At 43.7% G+C, this 26,549-nt stretch overlaps 1 protein-coding gene across 3 annotated transcripts; it reads left to right on the top strand.

Annotated features, from left to right (window-relative positions):
* Positions 1-382: 382 nt before the first annotated feature.
* On the top strand, positions 383-21,957 carry sacs (sacsin molecular chaperone). Of its 3 annotated transcripts, none has more exons than XM_086125157.1 (11): positions 383-614; positions 1,961-2,068; positions 3,509-3,659; positions 5,258-5,348; positions 5,418-5,503; positions 5,599-5,710; positions 6,413-6,559; positions 6,768-8,256; positions 8,468-8,559; positions 8,721-8,747; positions 9,355-21,957. In XM_086125157.1, the coding sequence occupies exons 2-11, from the start codon at positions 2,046-2,048 to the stop codon at positions 20,910-20,912; spliced, it is 13,776 nt and encodes a 4,591-aa protein (XP_085981283.1). In that variant the 5' UTR covers positions 383-614; positions 1,961-2,045; the 3' UTR covers positions 20,913-21,957. The 3 variants fall into 3 exon arrangements, with proteins under 3 accessions (XP_085981283.1, XP_085981282.1, XP_085981284.1); XM_086125156.1 differs by lacking the exon at positions 383-614 and adding an exon at positions 1,349-1,736; XM_086125158.1 differs by lacking the exons at positions 383-614; positions 8,721-8,747 and adding an exon at positions 1,349-1,736.
* Positions 21,958-26,549: the final 4,592 nt, after the last annotated feature.

Below are 26,549 nucleotides of genomic sequence, written 5' to 3'. Positions count from 1 at the left end.
GCTGTTTTTCCTCAAATGATATGTGCCTTTAATTGATTCGGTTACCTTTGTTTTTGATTGTTTGTAGACTGTTCCATATTTCCATGCATTTATTTGTTCCCGGTCCATTCAATATGTATTCATACGATTCTGTAGACCACACGTGTTATGACAGACACTTTGACAGTACTATATTGAGTTTGTCGCTTCTGCTGTGCAGGATACTGTCACTTTAAGAAACTTGTGCTTTTCACAAATGACTGCAGCGTCCATGTGACCACCAAATCCCCCGCTAGCTCTTGGATATGTGTCATTAAGTCTAATTTCATGAACCAACCAGAATTGAGTTGGGTGGGGTGACATTCATGTGATCGGTCGAGAATACATTTTACTTTCAGATGCCCAGCAGCAGGGAACCGTGCTGAGATGCTGCTGACTCCCTCGTCTCTCTCTCTCTCTCTCTCTCTCTCTCTCTCTCTCTCTTTCTCTCTCTCACACTCTCTCTCTCTCTCTTCTATGCGGCAGATGTAAGATGCACGCACCTTGTTGAAGTGACAGATCATGGGAAATGTGTTGTGTATCGCAAGACATGATTATGACGCTTTATTATCTCAGGCACACACAATGATTCTCAGGTAAGTGGTGCGCTAATTATTATCATTCTTTTTGGAAACTGTAAATGCAGACTGGATTGGGTTAATTAGTATATGATGTTTGAGGTTTCCACGAGCCTACTTGACATTCAAGTGCTGGTGTCATTTTTTTACGCTGAAATTGTCCTCCTTTGAATGCTGTTGATTAATTATTCACTGTGCCAAACTGTTTGACGAGGGTTCCATCACGAAGTTGATCTACGGATCTTGCAACGCGTTGGCATTTCAGCTACGTCATGACTTCATATCCCACAATCCAGAAGTAGGGGGCATACTTTCTGGTCAATTATTATTCAGGATGGAATAATATAGAAAAGCATACTTGGTAAAATTTCATTTCACCAGTTATGATTTGCCAAATTCAGAGTGGCAAACCCCCGATAAAGCTTTACATTTACTAAATAAAATTCCCACTTTTGTTCAACTAAATCCAGGTGCATGTTTTTCTTAGGGCTTTTAAATTATGAAGAAATGAAACCATACTTCCGGAACAACAGGAGACTTGAGTAATACTCGAGTTTAATTCGCTTGGCGTCCCAACACTCTTTGTACATTCAGTTCGTCAACAAAACACATTTTGTCAAGGGTATTCAATTTACGACACTGAAGAGTCTAGAATAACTCTAGACTACCAGACGTATGTTACCAGCACCAAATACAAGATATTTACTTGAAAATGCTTAATTTACACAACTGCGCGTGCGCATAGCATCTTCCATCGCATCAGCGACCTAAAAATGAAACCCCGACTAAGTGCTTGCGCAAAACTGACTCTATGTCGTGCGAGAGGAATACACTTCCAGGCTGTGGATTATTTCTTATTGAACGTCCAGGGAAATTATATATCTCTTTGTTTTTTGTTTGTTTTTTAACCGTGTCGGAAGTCAGTGGGCTTGACTCATCTCGCTTCATGCCTTCTCCTGAGTAGGCTAATTCATTTTTATTCTTAGAACATTGCCTTTGAAGGAGGCGATATTGCGATGGGAGGAAAACACCATACCACTCTTGGTTGACGTTGTTACAACCAGTGTTTCCTGGAAGTCCTGGCGTAAAATTGACAACTATTTCAGGGAACCTTTATCGGTGCGCTTTGGCCAGGAACAAGTGAGTGCTAATGACATAGCCGGATAACGCTCCGAAAAACACAACACCGACCCGTGCTCAGTGAAAAAGAGAACCTCTTAGCTCTGTTGGTGTTCCAAATTTATTCTCTGCATCTTGCTATGTTGGATACCATTTATAGTCAGTTTGATACAACGATTTAATGCACAATGAAATTTAAAAGACTGGTGTTTCATGCAAGTAACGGGATTCTTGTTGTGTCGCAGCCCGAATGGAGTATTCATTCAACACCAGAACATAGTCCCATGAAAGTGTGTCTGCGCTGGGACACATAGCAGCGACAGCAACGACATGGCCAACTGTCCACACCAGTGGTAAGTGAAGATAAAAAGAAATTATCCATGATGAAAAAATACGAAAATATTGCAATAGCCGCATGTTGACAGCGTTGGTAAAATGCTGTTAATGCTGGTCGGCGACTGGTGAGCAGGTCCGCCTCACAGTCCAGATGTGCCTGTGTGGGTTTTCGCCGGGTACTCAAGTTTCCTCCCACACTCTAGTCTAAATTGTCCCTAAATGTGGGTGTCAGCGCGAATGGTTGTTCGTCTATGTGTGCCCTGGGATTGGCTGGCAACCACTTCAGAGTGTACCCCGCCTACTGCCCAAGGGCAGCTGGGTTAGTTTCCAGCATGCCCGCGACCCTCGTGAGGAGAAGCGGATTAGAAAATGGATGGATGGATGATTTGATGGATGTTAATGCTGTTCTGGTTCATCTGTGTGGACTAAGCAGTCAGTGCAAGTTGAGCGTTTGGGGTCGGTCTTTTCAATTTTATTTGTGTCCAGTTAGTTCCAGTAAAGGTTATTATGGCCTTTTGACTTGCCCTGACGGGCTTGATGGGCTCCAATTTCCCCCCATTTTCACGGAAATCTTTTTTTTGGGGGTGGGGTTAAAAAAAAATTCTCTTCTTTGCCCCAACGCATTTTGATGGGCCTCAATTACGTACATTTTCGCCATTCGTATTCTAAACACAGGGGTTATGCTGGTAACACACACCATGTAGATGAAAGCGCAGGAGAAAACACAAGCCCCATTATGATTGCAACTATATAGTTACAGAGAGAGTTGCCTTTCATGTGACACCTTGCATGCCCCTGAGGAAGGTAGCATGAATCAGTCATGTTAATTCCTTCAATAAAACTTTCAGCAAGATTCCAGCATCAAAGGGTAATAGATCATCAACAGATGGATCTGGTCAGCGGTTTGTTCTCATGTTACTTCCAAACCTTACCTTTTAATCAATACTTACTCAGAACAAGATGCCTCCTTCCTGTAAGAGACCACATTTGATCTTTTGCTTTTGTCACTGCACTTATTTTGTATAAAATCTCATTTGAGGGGGAAAAAAAAAACCCTCAATGCCACATAGCCCAAGCAAAGCATACTGTCCGTTAAAGAATGAACTTGGCTTGGGAAGAAAATCAACAAGTATTTGTTCTGTATCGAGTAAGCCTTTAAAGATCGCTTAAACAATTTAAAATTATACATATGGTAGAGAATATTGGACAAAAGAACGCTTATGGTGGATGTGATATATAGATGGATATACCATAGAAACAAATCCTGACTGTCATTTTGACAATACTGCTTCTTAATACGAGGAAAAATTATTCTGAATGTGTAATACATATAACAAGTAGTTTGAGCACACGTCTAATATTCTTGAACTCTTTTCCTCATAAACAAAATTATATGACATTTTACAATTGCTGCATTTTACACTTTTAGCCCAATCTCATCTTTTTTTTTGCTGAAGGTTGCCTCTGGTAAATGTGCGTCATGACTACCTTGGCCTGAGGTCCTACCGGGTCTCTCCTTTGACATCGCTTGGTGAGATGAAGCAGTTACTCTACGAAGACACAAACCTGCCTGTCAGAGAGCAGCGACTCGTTCACAATGGCAAAGTGGTACGTTATATCTTTGTAGCGACTACCTCTGCCAACCATGGTGAGGGGTTGAGGTTTTTATTGGCAACAGTCACGGGTGGGATTAAACCCACCGCACACTGAGCGACTCACCTGAATAGGTCAGTAACTGAATGTCTGAATCTTGCTGCAATTTAAAATTTAAAACGCGGGTGAACGCCATTGCAACATTCGCAGCAACAAAATATGTTTCTTGGTATGAAGCAAAATCCAGCTGGCTACCGCCAAGCTGTGCCAATATAGAATATACAGTACATGTATTATGGTGTTGTACAATAAAATTCAACTACACAATCAGGGCCCTTTTTTTAATTCCAAAGAAACCAATAATGGTCTCTTCTTTCCCCATTTAGTATGCCCAGTTTACAGTTCTTGTTTCTTGTTTTTTTTTTCCCCTTGGAAGACATCATATGACAAGTTCAGTTTGAGTGCTGCTCTGTGCTTTTGTTGTCACATTGTACGAGTAAGGCTACACCCATAACAAATGGAGTACTGAATTCTCTTTCTGTGATTGGAGATGAATGCAGAAGGTCCTATTATGTAGCTACAGACCAAACTTTGAGATCTGTGGTGGGTTTTGGTTCAGTGAACATGACTGGCAGCTGACCTCGCACTGGTAGACTAACTTGACTGAAAGCACCAGGTGCTGACCGCTGCTCTATGGCTCTCCTGATCTCATACGCAAAAATTAGCTGCAGGCCACGCCTACATACTATGAATACTACACACCGCAAGTTCATGAACCTGCAGTTTACACAAGAATTGTACAGTCACTAACCACATCATTAGGTACACACAGCCTTGCCTCAGTATGACACAGTGCTGCTGAAATATGAGCAAATATGAAACATGAGAACAAAATAGATGTTAAAAACGTATCATTTATTCCACAGTATTCAATTACTAGCTTGATGGGAGCGGCAATCAAAACGGTCCATTTTTGTGAAGATTGAGTTTGTGATCCATCTCGTGCATTAGACCTCATTGTGCAAGAGTTGTGGCCTGTGGTTCATCCAGAAAAGTCAGATCAGTTTTTTTTTCTCTACTTGCGGAAACAAATAAGATCATACGATCATTACAATTAGTGCAGTGCCGGTGCGCAATCTAAATACAAATTGATTACGCTCGTTATCGGTTTTTGCATCCTTCTTGGGAAGTGTGTAGGCTAATTGATGACCGCACTGTGGTCTGACCATGATGAGGATGATGACTTGAGAGGTTTTTGTGTGCGCCACACAGTTGGCCACTCACTTAATACTGTACATGTAAGAACTGCTGAGCACAGTGGGTCACACTTTGGACCTTGGACAGCCCATAATAACGCCATCGATGCCAACCTTCATGCTGCGTCATTCTGAATAATGAGATCCCATGAAGATGATCTGTTCTGGAATCCCTGCGTGGTTTGATAAAAGGAATAGCAAAGTGCTAATGTGTTGTGTGTACCATTATTGCGTTTGTACAGTGAAGTTCTTTTTCATGATTTAATATTTTGCTGGTCGATGCCCATTTCATGAACTATTGAATTGTATTTTCTTTTTTTCTTTCCTTGTCATTGATATAAATCCTGTTCTTTGTAGCTGGATGATAGCATGCCGATTGGTACTTTGCTGCCCACAGGAAGTCCTGAGGTATCTTTCACACTGGAGGGAAGAGGCCTCAAAGGCGGCGGTAACGGTCGAACTGCCTACATTGTTGTGGTGTCTTCCACTTCCTGTTGATTCGGTTTTCCTTTGGCAGGGAGATTCGGGCAGACTGCGCCGCCACTGGTTGAATTTCTCAAAGATATTCTGGGGAGGTACCCTGAAGGCGGACAGATTCTGAAAGTAAGTGTCACAACACGTTTACATGACAACCATTGAGGAAAACCCACTTTTAGAAGAAAAAACAAAAGGCAACACCACTATGTCATACTTAAAAGGAGCTGATTCAAAATGCTGAGGATGCTGGAGCCACCGAAGTCAAGTTCATGTATGACGAGACGGAGTATGGGGTGGAGTCACTGTGGTCACCTGACATGGCTGAGCATCAAGGTTGGTTCTGAGCAGTCAGACTGGGCTGATAAACACTGAGACGGGATTCTAACCAGATGACCTGTTCTTGCCCTTGTGTATTTTACCTCTGTTAAGTGTCATTGAGCATCTGGTCTCGAGCTGATCTTTTGCGCTTACCTCCCCGTGATTTATTCCAGAGGCCTTTCACCATTAAATTCTAGATTCCAAATAAAGTAGAGTATAATACGAAACAATGTAATATAACCCATTTTGCTCCAGGACCTTACCGTGCCTCTCATTGGTTTGGATTACGAAACACCGTCTGGACTCCACCATCATTTTTCATTCTGCTCACTTTGAATACTCTTAGTACTGCTATACTGTACGTAATTCATGATGCTACTTATTCTTTTCTCATGCTCTTCTTTTTAGTTTTATGTTTTTAGAGTTTTGTGAAAATTGACCCAGTAGTTCCTGAGATGTAACGGATCAAAGATAGGTGGCCACGCCTCTTTTTATCAAACTACTTGCAATTTACAGGCCATAGTTGCCAAACCGTTGCTCCGATTAACCTAAAATTTGAGATTTAGCCTTGTGTCATCACGATCAACAAGTACGGCAAGTTTCATTAAAATCAAAATCCGTTCGGTTAAACCCGCTGGGAGATTTGGCACGGAATGACCTATTTACAGCTATTTGTGGTGTATTACCTTCACGGATTGGTGCCACTTGGGTTTCCAGGTACGGCGCTGTATGTCTACAATGATGCCGTCTTCACTGCGGAGGACTGGAATGGGATTCAGGAGATAGCCAGGAGCAGGAAGAGGGATGACCCGCTGAAAGTTGGACGATTTGGGATTGGATTCAACTCCGTCTACCATATTTCAGGTTGTTGCTTAGAACAAAGACGTGTGTCTTTACCTCTCTGTTATTCCTGCGTGGTGATTCCTCCTGAGTAATAATTGCATGCAGGCAGACACCCCGTACCCACAATCTGTTTAGCATTTAGAAGATGGACTTCCAAGATACTCAACAGTTGCTATCATATGCATCATCACAGCATTAAAACTCATGTTATACCTCCGTATTTGTTTAGATGTCCCCAGTATATTCAGCGGAGACCAGATTGCCATGCTGGACCCTCACCAGACCCTGTTTGGAGCCAACGAGTCAGGACAGTGTTGGAACTTAAAGACGGACGTTAACGAGATCTCAAAATTGTCAGACCAATTTGCCCCGTATGTGGGGATATTTGGGAGCTGTGAGAAAACCATCAAGGACGGCTGCTTCCCCGGAACACTGTTCCGCTTCCCACTACGCATGAAACCGTCCCAGCTCAGCAGCAACCTTTACAACAACGAAAAGGTTTTGGAACTTTTTGAGTCATTCAAAGCTGACGCAGACACGGTATTGCTCTTTCTGAAGTGTGTTCAGAAGATCTCTTTGCATGTGCGCGAATCTGACGGCACAGAGCGGATGTTGTTTCAAGTTACGGCTCAAGAAAACACTGATGATAAACTTGAGAGGACAAACTCACTGGCGACTTTGGCTGAGGCGGTTGACGGCTACAGCAACCATGTCCCCAGTTCCACCATCACATGTGTCACTTACCAGGTCAGCATAGAGACTCGGGATCAAACCAAGAAAGAGTCTCGGCGGATGAAGTGGCTTGTGTGTAATGGCGTCGGTGGGAGAGGAATGTGCGCTGAGTTGGACTCTCTTGCAGATGACCTCAAGTTCATGCCGGCCATTGGCATCGCTCTGCCTCTGACGTTTGTGGACAGAGAGAATGAAGGGGCCACCTCTGGTTTCTCAGGACGAGCATTTTGCTTCCTTCCCCTCCCGCCTGGTGAGGAGGGTGAGACAGGACTTCCAGTACATGTCAGCGGGTTCTTTGGCCTCACAGATAACCGGAGGAGTATCAAGTGGCGGGATGCGGACCAATGGAGGGATCCAGCTGCCTTATGGAATGAGCTACTTATAATCACTGTCATCCCCCAGGCTTATTTCATTCTCATCACTGAGGTTATCAAAAGGGTACAGACCAAAACGGACCAAGACTTTCCATTGTCCCCGAGAAGGACCTACGTGGCCTGGCCAGACCCAGACCGGGTCAAATCCCGGTGGAAACCCATCCTCCAGCCCCTGTTTCATGACCTCCTACGGCACCATGTCTTCTATTCCCTCAGTGAAAGCTGGGTCAGCTTGGACCAAGCTGTATTTTCAGAGCTCAACCTCGACAAAGACATTTCGCAGACTGTCATTAACTACCTCCAAAGCTCAGGGATGCAGGTGGTGCACGTGCCTCCGGTAGTGGACTCGGTCTTGGCTGCCTATGGCACTGTGGAGTCGGCAGAAGTGAGAAAGATCACGCCACCCTTGCTACGGCAGCTCGTCAGGAAGTCCAAACACAACGGGCCCTTAGAGGAGAAGCTGCTGCTGCTGGAGTTTGTGCTGAGTGACGCTAATTACAGTGACCTACTAGGACTGGAACTCCTGCCCCTTCAAGATGGAACAGTTACCACATTTTCATCTTCTGTCACCGAAAAAGATTCAGTTTACATTCCATCTGCCGAGTATCCCAGGTGACAATGACTTTTTTACTGTACCAGTCCTATAATCAGATCAGTGGAACCTTGACTTAGGAGGGGTAACAAAAAAGTCTGCATGTATGTACAGCAGCAAGTAGAATTAACTATGTAGCACCAAACTTGTTGCACACAATAGATTCATACTGTCAGTAGCTGCATGACAAGTTTCAGTCAGTAATAATCTTAATACTGTATTTGTCATCAGGTCTCTCTACCCAGGGCTCGAGGGTCGGTTCATTCTAGAACGTATTAAACCTTCAGTAATGGAGAGACTCAAGGAAGCAGCCAAAAGCAGAGGTAATGTAATATGATGTTGATTTTTATTCATGAAAAGATTCCATTGCTGATTGTTTTGTAACACTGTGACAACAAATGTTGTTTTATTCATTTTTCATACAAATAAAATATAATAAACGGTAGTCTAATTAATTTCACACTTCCAAAATGTGTCACTACAGTTCAGCGGTATCTTTGGGGGTGCTCAGGTATGTTGGTATTCAAAATGTGTCCAACGTTGACCTTCTTACTACTAACACAAACTAATGCATGGCTGGAAAGGAGCTCGAACTAAACTTTGAAGTTTCTACAGTGAATAAAACCAAGTCCTGCTGTCTGTCATTGATGATTGTACGCAATGGACTGTATGCACGCGTCACGTTCACATTTCATGTCATAAGGCAGCTAGCTTGGCAAATAGCTCGATGTACTGTCCTCTCTCTTCTTCTTCGATGTCATGACGAATGCACGCAATCAAACACCTGCAAAGCAATGACGGAAAAATCCCCCAAAAGTTGAAAATTGAAAATCTATCAAGTAAAACGGTTTCAAACCACACAGGTGCACGCTTTTACCCGAAATGATGGTATCTTATGAGATTTTACCGGAAATACATCACAGCACTCGGTGCATAGAGTCCATTTTAATTCTGTGTTAACACTAACACATTTCTGGATTTTGGTCGATGAATTATTTGAAAACAATAAATGGTTCGTTTGGAATATGTCACAGTATTTCAATTGGAGTTGATGTAATGATGTATTGTCGCAAGTTTTGTCAACTCATTAACACTGTTTTTCTATGAAATTTGAACAGGAAGACCCTGTACTCAGCTACAAATGTTGAATCCGGACCGCTCAGCACGACTCATCAAGGAGATCCTGTCAACAACTTGGCCAAACAGAGACTTGATGACCCAATGGGAACCTGGACACCAAGAGCTGAAGCATCCAACGGTTTCTTGGTTAAAGATGGTTTGGAAGCATCTCTACATACATTTTGCCGATGACCTTAGCACCTTTGACGATATGCCTTTGATTCCGTTTGTGCCAGTGGAGGAATGCATGGAAAAAGTTCAACTTTTGCGCCTCAAATGTCCATCTCCTATCATTCTCGTAGAAGAGAACGAAACACAGCTGTTCTCTGAATGCCTTCTTGAACTTATGGAAAAACTTGGAGCTGTGGTCATGAAAAAACAGGATTCGTGTTTGCAGCATCCCCAACTCAAAAATTACATCCATCCGTGCTCTCCTGGAATGTTGCTACGAATTATGGGTAGATTGTCAATGCAACGTTTAGTGAGCCAAGTGTCATCTTTCTCTGTCCAAGAGAGGATTACACTCAGAAACTTCCTCTCCGGGTTGTCTGATGTCACAGAAAAAGAAAAGCACACTCTGCTTGAGCTTTCCATCTTCGAGAGAGTTGGGACCTGTGCAGAAGGTGTTTCAGCGTTTACGTCACTGAGAGGGGCCAGAGCTTTGCATCACAGAGCAAAGTACCCACCAGATGTAAAATTATCTCTGTGCCTGGTTGGCTCCCGAGATGAGGAGTCCATTCGCCTCATAAAAAAACTAAAAGTAGCACAAGTGAAAACAAGTGAGTGTTTGAAAACGATCATCCATGATATTCAGAGTGGATTCTACACGCCAGATGAGATAACCAAAATTATGCTTTGGGCACTTCAACATTTGGCCTTCCTAAAGAATGAAAACGCATCTGTCATTGGATGGCTTTCTGCTCTTAAATTTATTGAACTGCCTTCTGGGAGGACCGTGACGGCCTCAGAGGTTTTTGATCCAGATCTGGATATTCTGCAGAATTTGTTTTACAAGGAAGATGAAACCAGATTTCCCACTCGTACATTCACCTCATCCCCTGATATTCTCCATTCGCTGCGCCAGTTGGGGCTAAGAAATGAAGTACAACTCAGTGAGAAAGATGTTCTTGAAGTAGCAAAGACAATAGATGATTTACAAAGTCAGCCGGATCCTGATTGGGAGTCCATAATAAAAAAGGCAAAAACACTTTTGCAGATTCTCAACAAACAAACCAAACTGGTGAAATCAGCAGCTACTCAGGCGTCTTTGTTAAAACTCAGTTGGGTACCTGTCTGCAAAGAAAGGCCTCCCAACTACCCCAGATCCCTGACTTGGCTTGGGGATAATCTGAACATCAGTTCTCTGGTCGACATGTGTAACATATCTCATGCTGTGCTCGTGGGATCCTGTGTTGCCCTGGTCGAACACACGTCAGCCGGTATGAAGAAAGCATTGAAACTAACTGTCGAGCCACGGGTGGATCAGGTCTTGCAGCACCTCAAAGCTGTGAATGACTGGCATACATCTCAGTCCTTCACCACAGAGGATTGGTATCAGTTCCAGCAGATCCTGTTTGAGATATATGGCTTCATGCAAGCTCATCTTGAGGGCGCCAGAGAAGCAATGACAGCATTGACTTTTGATTGGGTTTGGACTGGGAAGACATTCTCACCTCCTGGCCAGACAGTGTTAAAACCCCTGCCCAATTTAGACCTCCAGCCATATCTGTACTCTCTTCCCAAAACAATGAGAAAGTTTCACAAGCTGTTCAAGTTTTGTGGTTCACTTGAAGAGGTTTGTCCAACCCATGTGCTGGAAGTCATAACCACCATCCGAAAAAGAAGTGAAGGCGAGATCACCAAGGAGGAAAGCAAACATGATGTTCTGCTTTTGATCAACATCCTGCGGTGGCTTTACAACAATCAACTACATGTTGACGCGAGCATGCATGTTCCTATTCTTAATTACAAGGATCCAAGCAAATTGACAATGAGGCCCATTCATGAATGTACCTACTGTGACATCAAAGTAGACGATTTGAATGACCTACTTGAAGATGCATCAGAGCCGATCATATTGGTCCATGACGACATCCCCATGAAAACTGCGGAGTGGCTGAAAGTGCCATGTCTGAGCACGAGGCTGATAAACCCAGAGAATCTTGGCTTCGAACAATCAGGTCAACGTGAACCTCTCACAGTTCGAATAAAGAACATCTTGGAGGAATATCCGTCTGTCGCGGACATTTTTAAAGAGCTTCTCCAGAATGCAGATGATGCAAGTGCAACAGAGTGTAGTTTTCTTATTGACATGAGAAAAAACACGGACATTCGAGAAAATCTCCTTGACCCGGGCATGATCGTGTGCCATGGACCGTCCTTGTGGTCTTTCAATAACTCGGTCTTCACAGATACGGACTTCCTAAACATTACTAGGTTAGGCGGATCAATGAAAAGATGTGAGGCTGACAAAGTTGGCAAGTTTGGCTTGGGCTTCAACTCAGTTTATCACATCAGTGACATCCCGATTATCATGAGCAGAGAATTCATGATCATGTTTGATCCAAATATCAATCACATTAGCAAGCACATCAGAGATAAATCCAACCCAGGGATCAAAATCAACTGGAGCAAACAACAGAGACGCTTAAGGAAATTCCCGAACCAGTTCAAACCTTTCATAAATGTCTTCAATTGCCAGCTTCCTCTTGCCCAAGATTTACCGTACAAATATGATGGAACCTTATTCAGGCTCCCATTCAGAACCGAGCAGGAGGCCTCAGTGAGTGAAATTAGTAGTTTGTACTACAACACCACCGATATCTACTCCCTTGTTGATGAGTTCAGTATATGTGGCCATCGGTTCATTCTGTTCACTCAGCATGTTGGTTGTATGGTCCTAAAGTACCTGAAATATGAAGAACCAAATCCTGCCGGAGCTCAAGATGTCGTGACCATAAACAAGAGCGTGTGGTCGTCCAAAGCCTCATATGGACCTCTGAGTATCCTGAAATCTGCAGCTAAAGTAATGAAGAAAGTAGTAAACACCAATAGAGTACCCACTGACATTCCCAAATCCGGCTGCATCATTCGTGTTGTAGTGGAAGAGTTTCATAATGTCTTCAAACGTATAGTCGACCTCCATTCCCCATTGTTCAGGGGCTCAGAGGAAGATCCAAACCAGTACTTTGAATTGGCTGCCAAAGGGATTCAGACAAGACGGTTAACAGATGAAATGCCCCAGAAGGCAGTTGAGGTCACCAACTGGCTCATTTGCTCATGCATGGATGGAACTGAGGCACTCAAATTTTCACTCAACGATAGTGGGAAAAGGCTTGGACTTGTGCCTTGCGGTGGAGTGGCTGTTCTACTTACAGAAGAGGAGAACAGGAAATGGACTGTTAGGTCAAATGCCATCCCGATAGGAGAGGTGTTCTGCTACTTGCCTCTCAGAATAAAAACAGGCCTACCTGTTCACATTAATGGCTGCTTTGCTGTGACTTCCAACCGCAAAGAGATCTGGAAGACAGACACAAAAGGAAGATGGAATTCCGTCTTCATGAGACATGTCATTGTTCAGGCATATTTGGCAGCACTCACGATGCTTCGTCTGATGGCCGAAAGTGGAGAGCTCCTTGACTACAGCTATTATGCGACATGGCCCGATCCAAGTCAGGTTCACGATGACTTCACATTAGTCAGTCAAGGGGTCTACCAAGAAATAGCCAAGGGAGGTGATGGAGAGCAGGCCAAGTTTTTTTCTGATGGCACAACCTGGGTGTCGATCAAATATGTCAGGTTTCTCGATGATGCCCTCCTCTGTAAGGCAGCCATCGGTCCTGCCGCTTTCAAGATTTTCTTAAAATATCTAAAGAAGAGTGGCTCCCAAAACCTTTGTGCTGTTGAACTACCTGAATGGGTGAAGGAGGGATTTGATGATGCGGGATGTAAAAGGACCTTGATGGAAAACACCCTGACTGAGAAGGAGTTCTTTGCAGATGTGTTTTTACCGCACATTGAGGAAATTGAAAAAGAGCTTCGAAATCCCTTAATGCTGTACGTCCTGAATGACAAAATGGAAGAATTTGCACCAATTCTCAAGGAAATTCCTTGTATCCCCTGCTCTAGTCCCAACAAGGAATTAGTTTTACCCTCACGACTCATTCACCCAGAAGGAAGAGTTGCCAAACTCTACAGCACTGATGATGGAAGATTTCCTGCCGGAACTTCTAAGGACTACCTAAACCCAGTATGCTTAGTCAAGCTTCTGCAGCTGGGCATGGTGAAGGATGATCTGTCGTGGAAAGATTTGATTGAACGTGCTGAATCGGTTGATGCTTTGAACGAGAGTGATCACGCAGCCGCATGCTTTCGCAGCAGCGTGCTGCTCAGCCTCATCGATGAGAAACTTAAGATGAGAGACCCAGGATCGCCCGAGCTGCTAGAAAAACTACGTGACATCAAGTTTCTCCCGTTTCTAACAAGACCTGCGGGGTTCTCACTACCATGGCATGGTAATAGCTTCTCCCCAACAACCATGTTCTCTGCAAGAGAGATCTTTACAACTGAGCATCAGGACATAGTATGTCTGATGAAGACGGTGTTGAATGAGAACTCACCATCTTTCAAAGGTTGTGGCGCAATGTCATTGGCTGTGAAAGACTGCCTGGGTCTAATAAAGAAGCCCTCGGTTGAACTAGTGATCAGTCAGCTCAAGAAACTATCTCAGACATTTGATGGCGTCACTCTCTATCAAGAAAACATAACAAATGCCTGTTACAAGTATTTGCATGAGGAGATGCTTCAAAGTGAGAAAGCAAAAGGGAAGTTAACTGTGGAACTAAAAGCGTTTAACTCTATTTTGGTAGAGAACACCTATGTGAATCCCTCCAAAGTTGCATTCCACTTAAATTTTGATGCTGCTCCACACCTTTACCAGCTCCCGAACAAATACAGGAACAGCTGTCGTGAGCTCTTTGAAAATGTCGGCGTACAGCCAAGCTTCACAGTTGATGACTTTTCATCAGTACTTGAGATTATGAAACAACAATGTGGGCAAAGAACTCTCACTGAAGAAAACTTCCAGCTGAGTCGCAGAATTGTCAGTGAGGGAATATGGAGCTTGATACGTGATAAAAGTCCAGAATACTGCCAAGCAAATTATGGTGCCATTCTTTTACCAGACTCAATGTCAATGCTCCAGCCATCGAAATCTCTGTGCTACAATGACTGTCCTTGGATCAAAGTCAGAGACTGTTCCGTGAAGTACTGCCATGGAGATATTCCAAGAGAGGTTGCCGTGAAACTCGGAGCAGTTCCGAAACGTCACAAGGCCTTGGAGAGGTACGCGTCAAATGTTTGTTTCACTGCACCTGGAAGTGAGTTTGGTCAAAAGGAAAAACTTACAAGTCGAATCAAAAGCATCCTGGATGCATATCCATCTGAGAAAGAGATGCTGAAAGAGCTGCTTCAAAATGCAGACGATGCCAAAGCTACTGAAATCTACTTTGTCTTTGATCCCAGAACACACCCCACCGAGAGAATATTTGATGACAAATGGATTCCCATGCAAGGTCCTGCACTTTGTGTGTACAACAATCAGCCTTTCACTGAAGATGATATCAGAGGAATACAAAACCTTGGAAGAGGAACAAAAGAGGCAAATCCAGGAAAAACTGGCCAATATGGCATAGGATTCAACTCCGTCTACCACATCACCGATTGTCCCTCATTCATCTCAAACAATGACATCCTGTGCATATTTGATCCACATGCACACTATGCACCTGGGGCAACGTCTGTGAGTCCTGGAAGAATGTTCAGAGACTTGGACTCTGACTTCCGATCTCAGTTCTCTGATGTCCTTAATCTGTATTTGGGAGCTCATTTTAAATTAGAACGCAGCACAATGTTCCGATTCCCCATTCGCTCTACGGATATGGCGAAGATATCCGAGATCAGCGCCATCCCAGCGTCAGACAGAATGGTCCAAAACCTCCTGGAAAAGCTAAAGAATGATGGCGCAGAGCTTCTTATGTTCCTGAACCACATGGAAAAAATATCAATCTGTGAAGTTAACAATGTAACAGGAGACCTAAACGTACTCTACTCTGTGATTGCAAAAATCACGGATAGTGATCGCTTAAAACGCAAACAGTTCCATGCCTCGGTCATTGACAGTGTGACCAAAAAGAAGCAGCTCACTGCTATTCCAGTTCAACAGATAACCTACACAATGGACATAGAGGACACAGAAGGTAATTTGACCACTTGGATGATCTGCAATCGTTCTGGCTTCCCAAACATTGAACTTGTCTCAAAAAGTGTGATATCAGCGCACAAGAATGAGGACATAACACTATTTCCACGTGGAGGAGTCGCGGCATGTGTTAGCCACAACTACAAAAAGCCCCACAGAGCTTTCTGCTTTCTGCCACTTTCGCTCGAAACCGGCCTCCCCTTTCATGTCAACGGACATTTTGCCCTGGACTCTGCCCGAAGAAACTTGTGGAGAGATGACAATGGAGTTGGGGTGAGGAGTGACTGGAATAATAATTTGATGACGTCACTGATAGCGCCCGCTTGTGTGGAGCTGCTGATTCAGATCAAACGACGATGTTTCCCGGGTCCTGATCCAACTATGACCGTGTTACAGGGAACTCCCCTTCACGTTGCAAAAGATATCTTGAAAAAGTTTTTGTTTTTCTTCCCAGTCAACAGAATGGACATCCAGCCAGATTGGTACTGCCTGGTCAAAGCCGTGTACAGCTGCATTCACGTGGACCTGAAGCGCCTTCTGCCTGTCGTCAGAGCACCACAAATGGACAACTCTGACATGCACTCAGTCATTTACATCTCATGGGCAACCACATCCAAGGCTCCCAAGGGTCGAGCCTTTTTTGACAATCTGCTACAGGATGAACTGCAGAACCTGAAAAACGCAGAGTACAATATCACCTCCAGAAAGTCTGTGGCCGAAAATGTTTACAGGCTAAAAACCTTGCTTCTTGATATAGGTTTCAACCTGGTTCACAGTTGTGACGAGACTGCAAACCTCTACCTGTGTTTGGAAGATGCAGGGATAGCAGTGAGTTATGTCACACCAGCGGAAGTCCGCAACTTTCTTCATACGTTCTCATCCCCAGACACCTCTTGTCTTGTCGGAAAGCTGCCCTGCCGCCTTCAACAGTCAAGCTACAAACATGTTCATAATTTGAAGCTTATTGTTGATTACTGCTTCAAAGATGTTGAGATGGATGGAACCGTAATTGAAGGCCTCCCTCTGTTGCTCACGATGGACAATATTCTTCAAGTATTTGATTCCAAGAGACAGAAATTTCTAACATCACACCATGAGCTCATTCCATCCAGAAAGGAGATGTTCGTGAATACAATGCATCTCAAATACAGCGCCATCTTGTTGAAGGCGGGACTAGCAAAGGTATTTGACATCAGCAGCTTTGGTGATCTTCTGGGATCTGTTCTTCCAAGAGAGTATCGAACAAAGGTTCCTGTTAAGTGGCGAGACACATTTGGAAGTGAATCCTGGCTTAAGGGTCTATGGAACTTCATCAGCGAGAATGTGGCACTAATGGAGGAGCAGCAGGATATCAAACCAAATTTTGACACGGTCCTTGACATCCTCAAGGATTGGGCATTGGTACCTGGTATCAAGTTCATGGCGAGAGAAAAGCTCGTTATTCCCGAGTATGACATGCTTTTACCCCTGAGTTTAATGAACATAGCCATATTTCCCCATGGCCAAAATGACAAAATATTCCACACCCTAATGAAAGCGGGATGCATTCAACTTGCTGTGAACAAAATCTGTGTCAAAGAAAATCCACTCATGCCGTTTCTGTCACACCATACAGCAAACATTGAAAATCCATCAAGTGTTCTGCAAGCTCTTGAGTACATGATTCAGACGTCTGCATTCAAGGCCGGAGGCCTAACCGATAAGGACTTTGAGGCACTTCTGTTGTATTTCACCTGCAACCTAGCGAGCCTCACACAACAGGATGCACAGAGCCTAAAACTACTCCCATGCTTCAAAGCCGTGAGTGGAAGATACATCAGCATTTCAAATTATGGCTCCACTTATGTACTTGCAAAAAACATTCCCACGGCAGATGTAGAGAAGTGGGCCCACACAGCCACTTGTGCATTTCTTGCCGATAGCCCGCAATTGAGAGAGCTGTACACTTTCCTTGGCTGCATGCCAATTGATGACATCCAAATTTACCTTCATCATCTCCTGCCAAAGTTTGAAAGTCTTTCCTATAACGCCAAAGCCGAACACGTTGTCTACTTGAAGGACAGACTATTGTCAATGGAAGAGTCGTGTGAAATGAGGGATCATCTGTTTGACAAATTGGAAGGGCTGACATTTATCTATGACTACTCAAACAGACTCAGGCCAGCCAAGTTTTTCTTTGACCAAACAGTGAAGGTGTTTGAAGTGATGCTTCCTGCGAAGTCGTTCATACCAAGTGATTTCTTCAGGAAAGTTGAGCAATTGTCAAAACCCAAGAATCTATCATTGTCGCTCATGCCGTGGATAACCTTCCTGAGGAAAATTGGCTTGAAGCACGAAGTGTCCCAGCAGCAAATTCTTCAGTTTGCAAAAGAGGTCAGCATCAAATCGCAAACCGAAAGCTGGACCAAAGACAAAGTGCAAAACATCATCGATGTTCTCCTGAATCATATTTTCAAAGAAAGGGTGGATTTGTTTCAAGGTACTTTTCTGAAAGAGCTCTCATTGATACCATTCCTTTGTCCCGAGAGAGCACCCAAAGAATTGATTAAGCTTCATTCGCAATACCAAGAAATGAATGGAACACTTCCTCTTATTCGGTTCAACGGGTCTCAGGTCAATCCCAAATTCAAGCAAACAGATGTAATTCACTTACTGTGGACAGCTTGCCCAATTTTGCCCGAAAAAGCTACCCCTTCAAGCATCAAGGAGCAGGAGGGAACCACACTAACTGGACAAGAGCAACTTGATCAAGTGCTAGCCACATTGGGGGTCAACTTGGACCCGCCATTGGATAAAGTCATTGGTAACTGCAAGAATGTCTGCAACATATCCAATCCAGATGATGAAATGGTAAAAACTAGGAACAAAGTTTTGAGGTCCACATATGAGTTTTTAAATGCAGATAAAAGAGATTTTCGCAACCAGCTTCGCGGGGTGGCTTTTGTCATGGTGGAGGATGGCTTTAAGTTGCTGAAACCAGAAGAAGTTGTGATCAATTTGGACAATGAATCTGACTTCAAACCCTACTTATACAAATTACCCCTGGACCTTGGCACCTTCCATCAACTGTTTAAACTTCTTGGCACAGAGGACGTTGTGTCAACCAAACAATATGTTGAGGTGCTGTGTCGGATCTACAGAAGTTCTGAAGGCAAGCAGCTTGACCCAAATGAAATGAGGACCGTGAAAAGGGCTGTGTCCGGATTGTTCAAGGCTCTTCATAATGAGCCCGTGGAAATGCGGAAAGATCTGGAGAGTCTCAGAGATTTGCTCTTTTATCTGCCAAGTCATGATGGAAGATTAGCCAAATCCAGTAGTTTGGTCTATGATGATGCTCCACACTACAAGAGTCGAATTCAGGGTAACGTTGGCGTTCAAATGCTTGTGGATCTGAGCCAATGCTATCTGGGCAAAGATCACACGTTCCATACCAAGTTAATCATGCTGCTTCCTCAGAATCTAAGGCCGAGACTACTGAGCAGCATTCTTGAAGAGCAACTGGACGAAGAGTCCCCCAAAATGTGCCAGTTTGGAGCTCTGTGTTCACTTCAAGGTCGCCTCCAGTTGTTGCTTTCCTCCGAACAATTCATCACAGGACTGATCCGAATAATGAAGCACGAAAATGACAATGCGTACCTTGTCAATGAGGAAAAAGCCATACGGCTCTGCAAAGCACTTTGCGAAGGGCTGAAAGTATCTTGCTTTGAGAAGCTCCAGACAACCTTAAGAGTAAAAGGATGCAGCCCCATCCCACATAGCCGCAGTGAAACCCTTGCCTTTCTCAAGAGGTACGGCACCGCTGTCATTCACCTCTACATCCAGCATTCCGACAGCAAAGACATAAATTTTCTCTTGGCTCTGGCCATGACACTGAAGTCTGCTACGGACAATCTGATCTCGGACACCTCTTATCTAATTGCCATGTTGGGCTGCAATGACATCTACCGGATCACAGAGAAGCTGGACAACCTCGGTGTCAAGTATGACTCCACAGAGCCTTCCAAACTTGAGCTACCCCTCCCCGGAACACCAATTCCTGCTGAGATACATCACACCCTCCTCATGGACCCAATGAATGTTTTCTACCCTGGAGAGTACGTGGGTTATCTTGTTGACTCTGAAGGAGGAGATGTATATGGCTCCTATCATCCCACGTACACATATGCCATCATTGTTCAGGAAGTAGAACGAGAAGGGGAGGAAAATGCCACTTTCCTGGGAAAATGTTTCCAGATTGACATTGGTTACAGCGAGTACAAAATTGTCAGTTCCCTTGACTTGTACAAATTCTCCAGACAAGACGAAAGTGCCAACGTGCAGGAAAGCAGCGCCCCATCGACACCCACAAGTCCAGACAGTCGCACCTCAGGCCAGCAAATGGCCCACCCTCTTTTTGCTAGCAGAGACAGCCAGAGACCTCCCACACAAAAACAGTCCCCCAAAAAGATCAAGCTGAAAGCTCTGCCAGAGATCCTGAAAGAAGTCACCTCAGTCGTTGAGCAAGCTTGGAAACTTCCCGAGACGGAGAGAAAGAAAATCCTGCGCCGACTATATCTCAAGTGGCACCCGGACAAAAACGCAGAGAATTTGGACATTGCAACGGAGGTTTTTAAGCATTTGCAGAATGAAATCAACAGAATGGAAAAGCATCCTTTGGCTGACCCGCAGAATACAGACCGAGCATCCAGGAGACCTTTCTCAACATCCTCCGGTCGCTTCCAGTCAGAGAAGTCCTCCTTCCAAAGGTTTTATTCGTCTTGGAACCAGGAAGCAACAAGTCACAAGCCAGATAGGCAACAGGCTCGGGGAGATTACCCAAGCTATGCTGCTTCACACTCACACAACCACCGCTTTTTCGTGCCGCCGACTTTTAAGACGGTAGGAAACCCCGTGGAGGCTCGCAGGTGGTTGAGACAAGCCCGAGCCAACTACTCTGCGGCTCGCAATGACCTCCACAAAAACGCCAATGAGTGGGTCTGCTTTAAATGCTACCTGGCCATAAAGCTCGCCCTTATTGCCGCGGACTACGCTGTCCGAGGAAAGTCGGATAAAGACGTGAAGCCAACAGCCCTGGCGCAAAAAGTAGAGGAGTACAACTCTCATTTGTCAGGACTCGCCAGTGATGTTCAGATCCTGGAAGGGTACGGTGTGGACAGTCTGCGAACCCGCTACCCCGATCTTCTACCCTTTCCACAGATCCCCAATGATAGATTCACATCTGAAGTAGCCATGAGGGTGATGGAATGTACAGCGAGGATTATCATAAAGCTTGAAAACTTTGTCCAGCAAAAAATGTAAATGCACTGATGACCAGTGGATGTGTGCAATAAGGAGGTATCTACAGTAGCTGGCAGCTTACGGTTACCTATGCACGTGTGACTGTGAGTGTACGGCTCCCGTTACAGATCAGGCTGCCGCAATGCACATTTGCTGTTATAAATGTGCATCAGCTGTACATATGATTGCCTCAGCAATGTTGTTTCCCAAAGTACTGAATGTTGAATTTTTTTTTGAATGCTGCTTTTTACTCGCTATTTTTTTTACAAGATTCTATTTATCTATTTTATTGCCACTAAAACAGGAATGTAAGCAATGTGCTCAAACTGGAAAATGTGCAGGTAATCTGTAAGTATTAGACATTGTTATGCAATGTCCCTGTTATATTTGTTATACTTCTTTTTGTATTTGTATATTCTATTTGTTTCGTTAATGCCAAAGTTGGACATTTTCTGCAATTGTAGTCTTTATGGAGGAAGCACCTTTCAAAAATATATTTATGGTCTTACACTTGTCTCATCTTCTTGGAACAATCCACTGTGAATTTGGTCTCTTTAGTCTTTCTTTTGTTAGTTCTCCATAATTTTGCCGAAGCAATGTCAAATACAGAAATGTTGCATACAGATTTTGCGACTATGAATCATTTTTATCTGCTCAAATGAACTTAGTCTCTGTTTTACACAGCTCAAACTACGATGCCGTTTATTGAACAATTCATAAAAACAGTGCTGCAGATAACAAACGATCAGAAAATTGAATACTTTGTAGTTTTATGGAGATTTTTAAGCGCAATTCAGGTCCAGCTGGAACATGCAAGATTCTCCACTCGCCTTCTTAACATTAGCGAATAGAGAACAGCATTTTTTTTTCCTCTAAAGGCTCATTCACACATTTAAACACACTGGAAATGTCTTTTAAAATGTTATGCTATTGTCATCTGTTATTACCTGAAGCTTGAGAGGACGCAGTCGAGAGAACTTGAATTAAAGTACAGGTACAGTAGAATTGTGTCATGTGGATGTAAACCGCGCCATCAGAAGGCCCAATAAATTATTTCAACATTGAATTGCTTGGAAATTGAAATGCTTAGCCCAGAAAATTGTTGTGGTTATACCTTTTGTTGAATCTTCCATTTTTTATGGTGGTGTGACAAACAACAATCAATGGACCCCTTTTTTCATGGTTGGAGACAAATGTGACGTTGTCGGAATGCGATCGTATTGTTGGTGCACAATGGCGGTATTTGAGAATGCGGACACAAGCGGAAAAAAGGGAATGGAATTTCTCGTAAAGCTTCTCCTCAATCAAGAAATGAATTGGTTTCCCGCCTTTTTTGAGCAAGTACATTTTGAAGGATATGTTCCGGCCCGGTAGTCCAGTGGTTAGCACGTCGGCTTCACAGTGCAGAGGTACCGGGTTCGATTCCAGCTCCGGCCTCCCTGTGTGGAGTTTGCATGTTCTCCCCGGGCCTGCGTGGGTTTTCTCCGGGTGCTCCGGTTTCCTCCCACATTCCAAAAACATGCATGGCAGGCTGATTGGATGCTCTAAATTGTCCCTAGGTGTGAGTGTGGGCGTGGATGGTTGTTCCTCTCTGTGTGCCCTGCGATTGGCTGGCAACTGATTCAGGGTGTCCCCCGCCTACTGCCCGGAGACGGCTGGGATAGGCTCCAGCACCCCCCGCGACCCTAGTGAGGATCAAGCGGTTCGGAAAATGGATGGATGGATGGATGGATGTTCAAAATGAATACCACAGGCAGATGCAACAATCGTCTGCACATTTGAAGTAATAGAAATGTCCACTAGAGAGCGACAGAGAACCAAAATGTGGAAATGGAGTGTGTTTTTTGCCTACGTTTTGTCATTTTGATGTCACGTTCCATAAAAGTTCCCAGTCAGCAAAAAAACCCGACCATGTATAGTAAGGCGTTTTTAGCCGAAAAAAACGACCATGTATAGTAAGGCGTTTTTAGCCCAAAAAAACGACCATGCATTGTAAGGCGTTTTTAGCCAACATGGTCGTTTTTTTTTTGGGCTAAAAACGCCTTACTATACATGGTCGTTTTTTTCGGCTAAAAACGCCTTACTATACATGGTCGTGTTTTTGGGCTAAAAACGCCTTACTATACATGGTCGTTTTTTTTTTCGGCTAAAAACGCCTTACTATACATGGTCTTTTTTTTTGGGCTAAAAACGCCTTACTATACATGGTCGTGTTTTTGGGCTAAAAACGCCTTACTATACATGGTCGGTTTTTTTTCGGCTAAAAACGCCTTACTATACATGGTTGTGTTTTTGGGCTAAAAACGCCTTACTATACATGGTCTTTTTTTTTTGGGCTAAAAACGCCTTTCTATACATGGTCGTTTTTTTTGGGCTAAAAACGCCTTACTATACATGGTCGTTTTTTTGGGCTAAAAACGCCTTACTATACATGGTCGGGTTTTTTTCGGCTAAAAACGCCTTACTATACATGGTCTTTTTTTTTGGGCTAAAAACGCCTTACTATACATGGTCGTGTTTTTGGGCTAAAAACGCCTTACTATACATGGTCGTTTTTTTCAGCGAAAAACGCCTTACTACATGGTCGGTTTTTTTCCGGCTAAAAATGCCTTACTATACATGGTCGTTTTTTTTTTCCTAAAAACGCCTTACTATACATGGTCGTGTTTTTGGGCTAAAAACGCCTTACTGTACATGGTCGTTTTTTTGGGGTTAAAACGCCTTACTGTACATGGTCGTTTTTTCGGCTAAAAACGCCTTACTATACATGGTCGTTTTTTCGGCAAAAACACCTTACTATACATGGTCGTTTTTTTCGGCAAAAACGCCTTACTATATATGGTCGTTTTTTTCGGCTAAAAACGCCTTACTATACATGGTCGTGTTTTTGGGCTAAAAACGCCTTACTATACATGGTCGTTTTTTTTCGGGTTAAAACGCCTTGCTGTACATGGTCGTTTTTTTTGGCTAAAAACACCTTACTATACATGGTCGTTTTTTTTTGGCTAAAAACGCCTTACTATACATGGTCGTTTTTTTTCGGCTAAAAACGCCTTACAATGCCTGGTCGTTTTTTTTGGCTAAAAACGCCTTACTATACATGGTCGTTTTTTTCGGCTAAAAACGCCTTACTATACATGGTCGTTTTTTTCGGCTAAAAACGCCTTACTATACATGGTCGGGGGTTTTTCGGCTGAAAACGCCTTACTATACATGGTCGGTTTTTTTCGGCTAAAAACGCCTTACTATACATGGTCGTGTTTTTGGCTAAAAACGCCTTACTATACATGGTCGGGTTTTTTTTCCTAAAAACGCCTTACTATACATGGTCGTGTTTTTGGGCTAAAAACGCCTTACTGTACATGGTCATTTTTTTGGGGTTAAAACGCCTTACTGTACATGGTCGTTTTTTGGGCTAAAAACGCCTTACTATACATGGTCGTTTTTTTCGGCTAAAAACGCTTTACTATAGAGGGTCGTTTTTTTTGGGCTAAAAACGCCTGACTATACATGGTCGTGTTTTTTTTCGGCGAAAAACACCTTACTATATATGGTCGTTTTTTTCGGGCTAAAATCGTTTACTATACATGGTCGTTTTTTTGGGCGAAAAACGCCTGACTATACATGGTCTTTTTTTTTCGTCACAAAACGCCTTACTATACATGGTCATTTTTTTCGGTTAAAAACGCCTTACTATACATGGTCGTTTTTTTCGGCGAAAAACACCTTACTATACATGGTCGTTTTTTTTCAGCTAAAAACGCCTTACTATACATGGTCGTTTTTTTCAGCGAAAAACGCCTTACTACATGGTCGTTTTTTTTCCGGCTAAAAATGCCTGACTATTCATGGTCTTTTTTTTTCCGGCTAAAAACGCCTTACTACACAAGGTCGTTTTTTTTTCGGCTAAAACGCCTTATTGTACATGGTCATTGTTTTCGTCTAATATACATGGTCTTTTTTTTTTGGGCTAAAAACGCCTTTCTATACTTTGTTGTTTTTTTCATCACAAAACGCCTTACTATACATGGTCTTTTTTTTCGGCTAAAAACGCCTGACTATACATGGTCGTTTTTTTCGTCACAAAATGCCTTACTATTCATGGTCGTTTTTTGTTGTCTAAAAACACCTTACTATTTGTCACATTTGCGAGGTGGTGGTGGACCCCAAAAAGCAGGCATGAGGAAGGAGCAGGGTGAACTTGAAGAAGTTTATTGATAAAACAGAGAAAACTAAATCCAAAAACAAACAGTCCAAAGTAGCAAACAAAAATAACAAGTGAAGCTAAAACAGAACCGTGACCAAAACATGACCAAAACAAACCTGATAGCATTAAAGGAACAGCAAACAAACGAACATGACAGTAGCAAACAGCAACAATGACCCGACACTGAGTGTTCGGGCAGGAGTCCTTTTATACAACTAATAATTACATAATGACCAACAGGTGTGCAACTGCAGGAGGAGCCCTACAGTGCCACCTGTTGGTCCCAAACCAAATCATGATAGTACCCCTCCCTTTAAGGGACAGATCCCAGATGTCCCAAAGTTGTCCAAAGGCTTGCCTCGCTGAGGAACAGGAACTAAAAGCGACGGCAACCCTTGCCTCGCTGGAGAACAGGAACAAAAGCGACGGAGACCTTCGCCTCGCCAAAGAACAGGAACAAGAAGCGACGGCAACCCCTGCCTCGCCGGAGAACAGGAACAAGAAACGAGACGCAACCCTTTGGCTGGGCTTGGCCTGACGTGGACGGAGTTCGACGTAGCGGGGGACATGGGACAGCCGGACGTGACCAGGGGCTCGGCCTGACGTGGGCGTGGACGTGGAATGGCTCGTCGTGGACGTGAATGAATCCGCTCGAACAGACACGTGACGAGCCTCGGCTCAACGTGGACGCAGACGGGGCTCGGCCCACCGTAGACGTGGCTTGACGAGACGAAAACAGGACAGCCGCATCACCAGCCCTGCCTGAAAGGGAAAAGGGTGTCATCCAGGCACATGGTGGAATAGGGACCAGTCCTTAGTACCTGCGGGGTCCAGGCGGTCGGGTCATTCTGTCATGTTTGCGAGGTGGTGGTGGACTCCAAAGAGCAGGCAGGAGGGAGGAGCAGGGTGTATTTGAAGAAGTGTATTGATAAAACACAGAAAACTAAATCCAAAATAAAGTCATGAAAACAATATTAATCCAAAGTAACAAACAAACACAATGGCAGAAACTAAAAACTCTCAATAACAAAAACATGACTGAAGCTAAAACATTACAATGAACTAAACATGACGGAAACAAACATGACAGAAGCCAACAGCAAACAGCAACAATGACCCGACACTGAGTGTTCGGGCAGGAGTCCCAATTTGGACTTTGTGTTCACTGTTAAATAAAGAAAAGTGCATTTTTCCAGTGTATGTGGAGTTATATGTGAGGTTCACGAATTATGACAATAAACATATTTTTATAACAGTCGTTTTTGAGACTTTTTTTAAAAAATGTGGGTCAAATATGGCTCATGAAAGATGTGGCTTAGTTGAGGTTGAATTCAGGCTGATATCAGGAACCTGTTCTGGCCCAGCATCGGGCCGGAGTAGGGCCAGATATGGTTTTACAATGCGACTCAGATCTGGGCCGAATGCGGCCCACATCATGGATGCCAGATGTG

Source organism: Hippocampus guttulatus, chromosome 12 (assembly GCF_054856545.1).
Source record: "Hippocampus guttulatus isolate MCC_2025c chromosome 12, RoL_Hgut_1.0, whole genome shotgun sequence".
NCBI classification, from domain to species: Eukaryota; Metazoa; Chordata; class Actinopteri; order Syngnathiformes; family Syngnathidae; genus Hippocampus; species Hippocampus guttulatus.
Note: the sequence above shows the minus strand (reverse complement) of the source record. Positions and strands in the feature narration are given on the sequence as shown.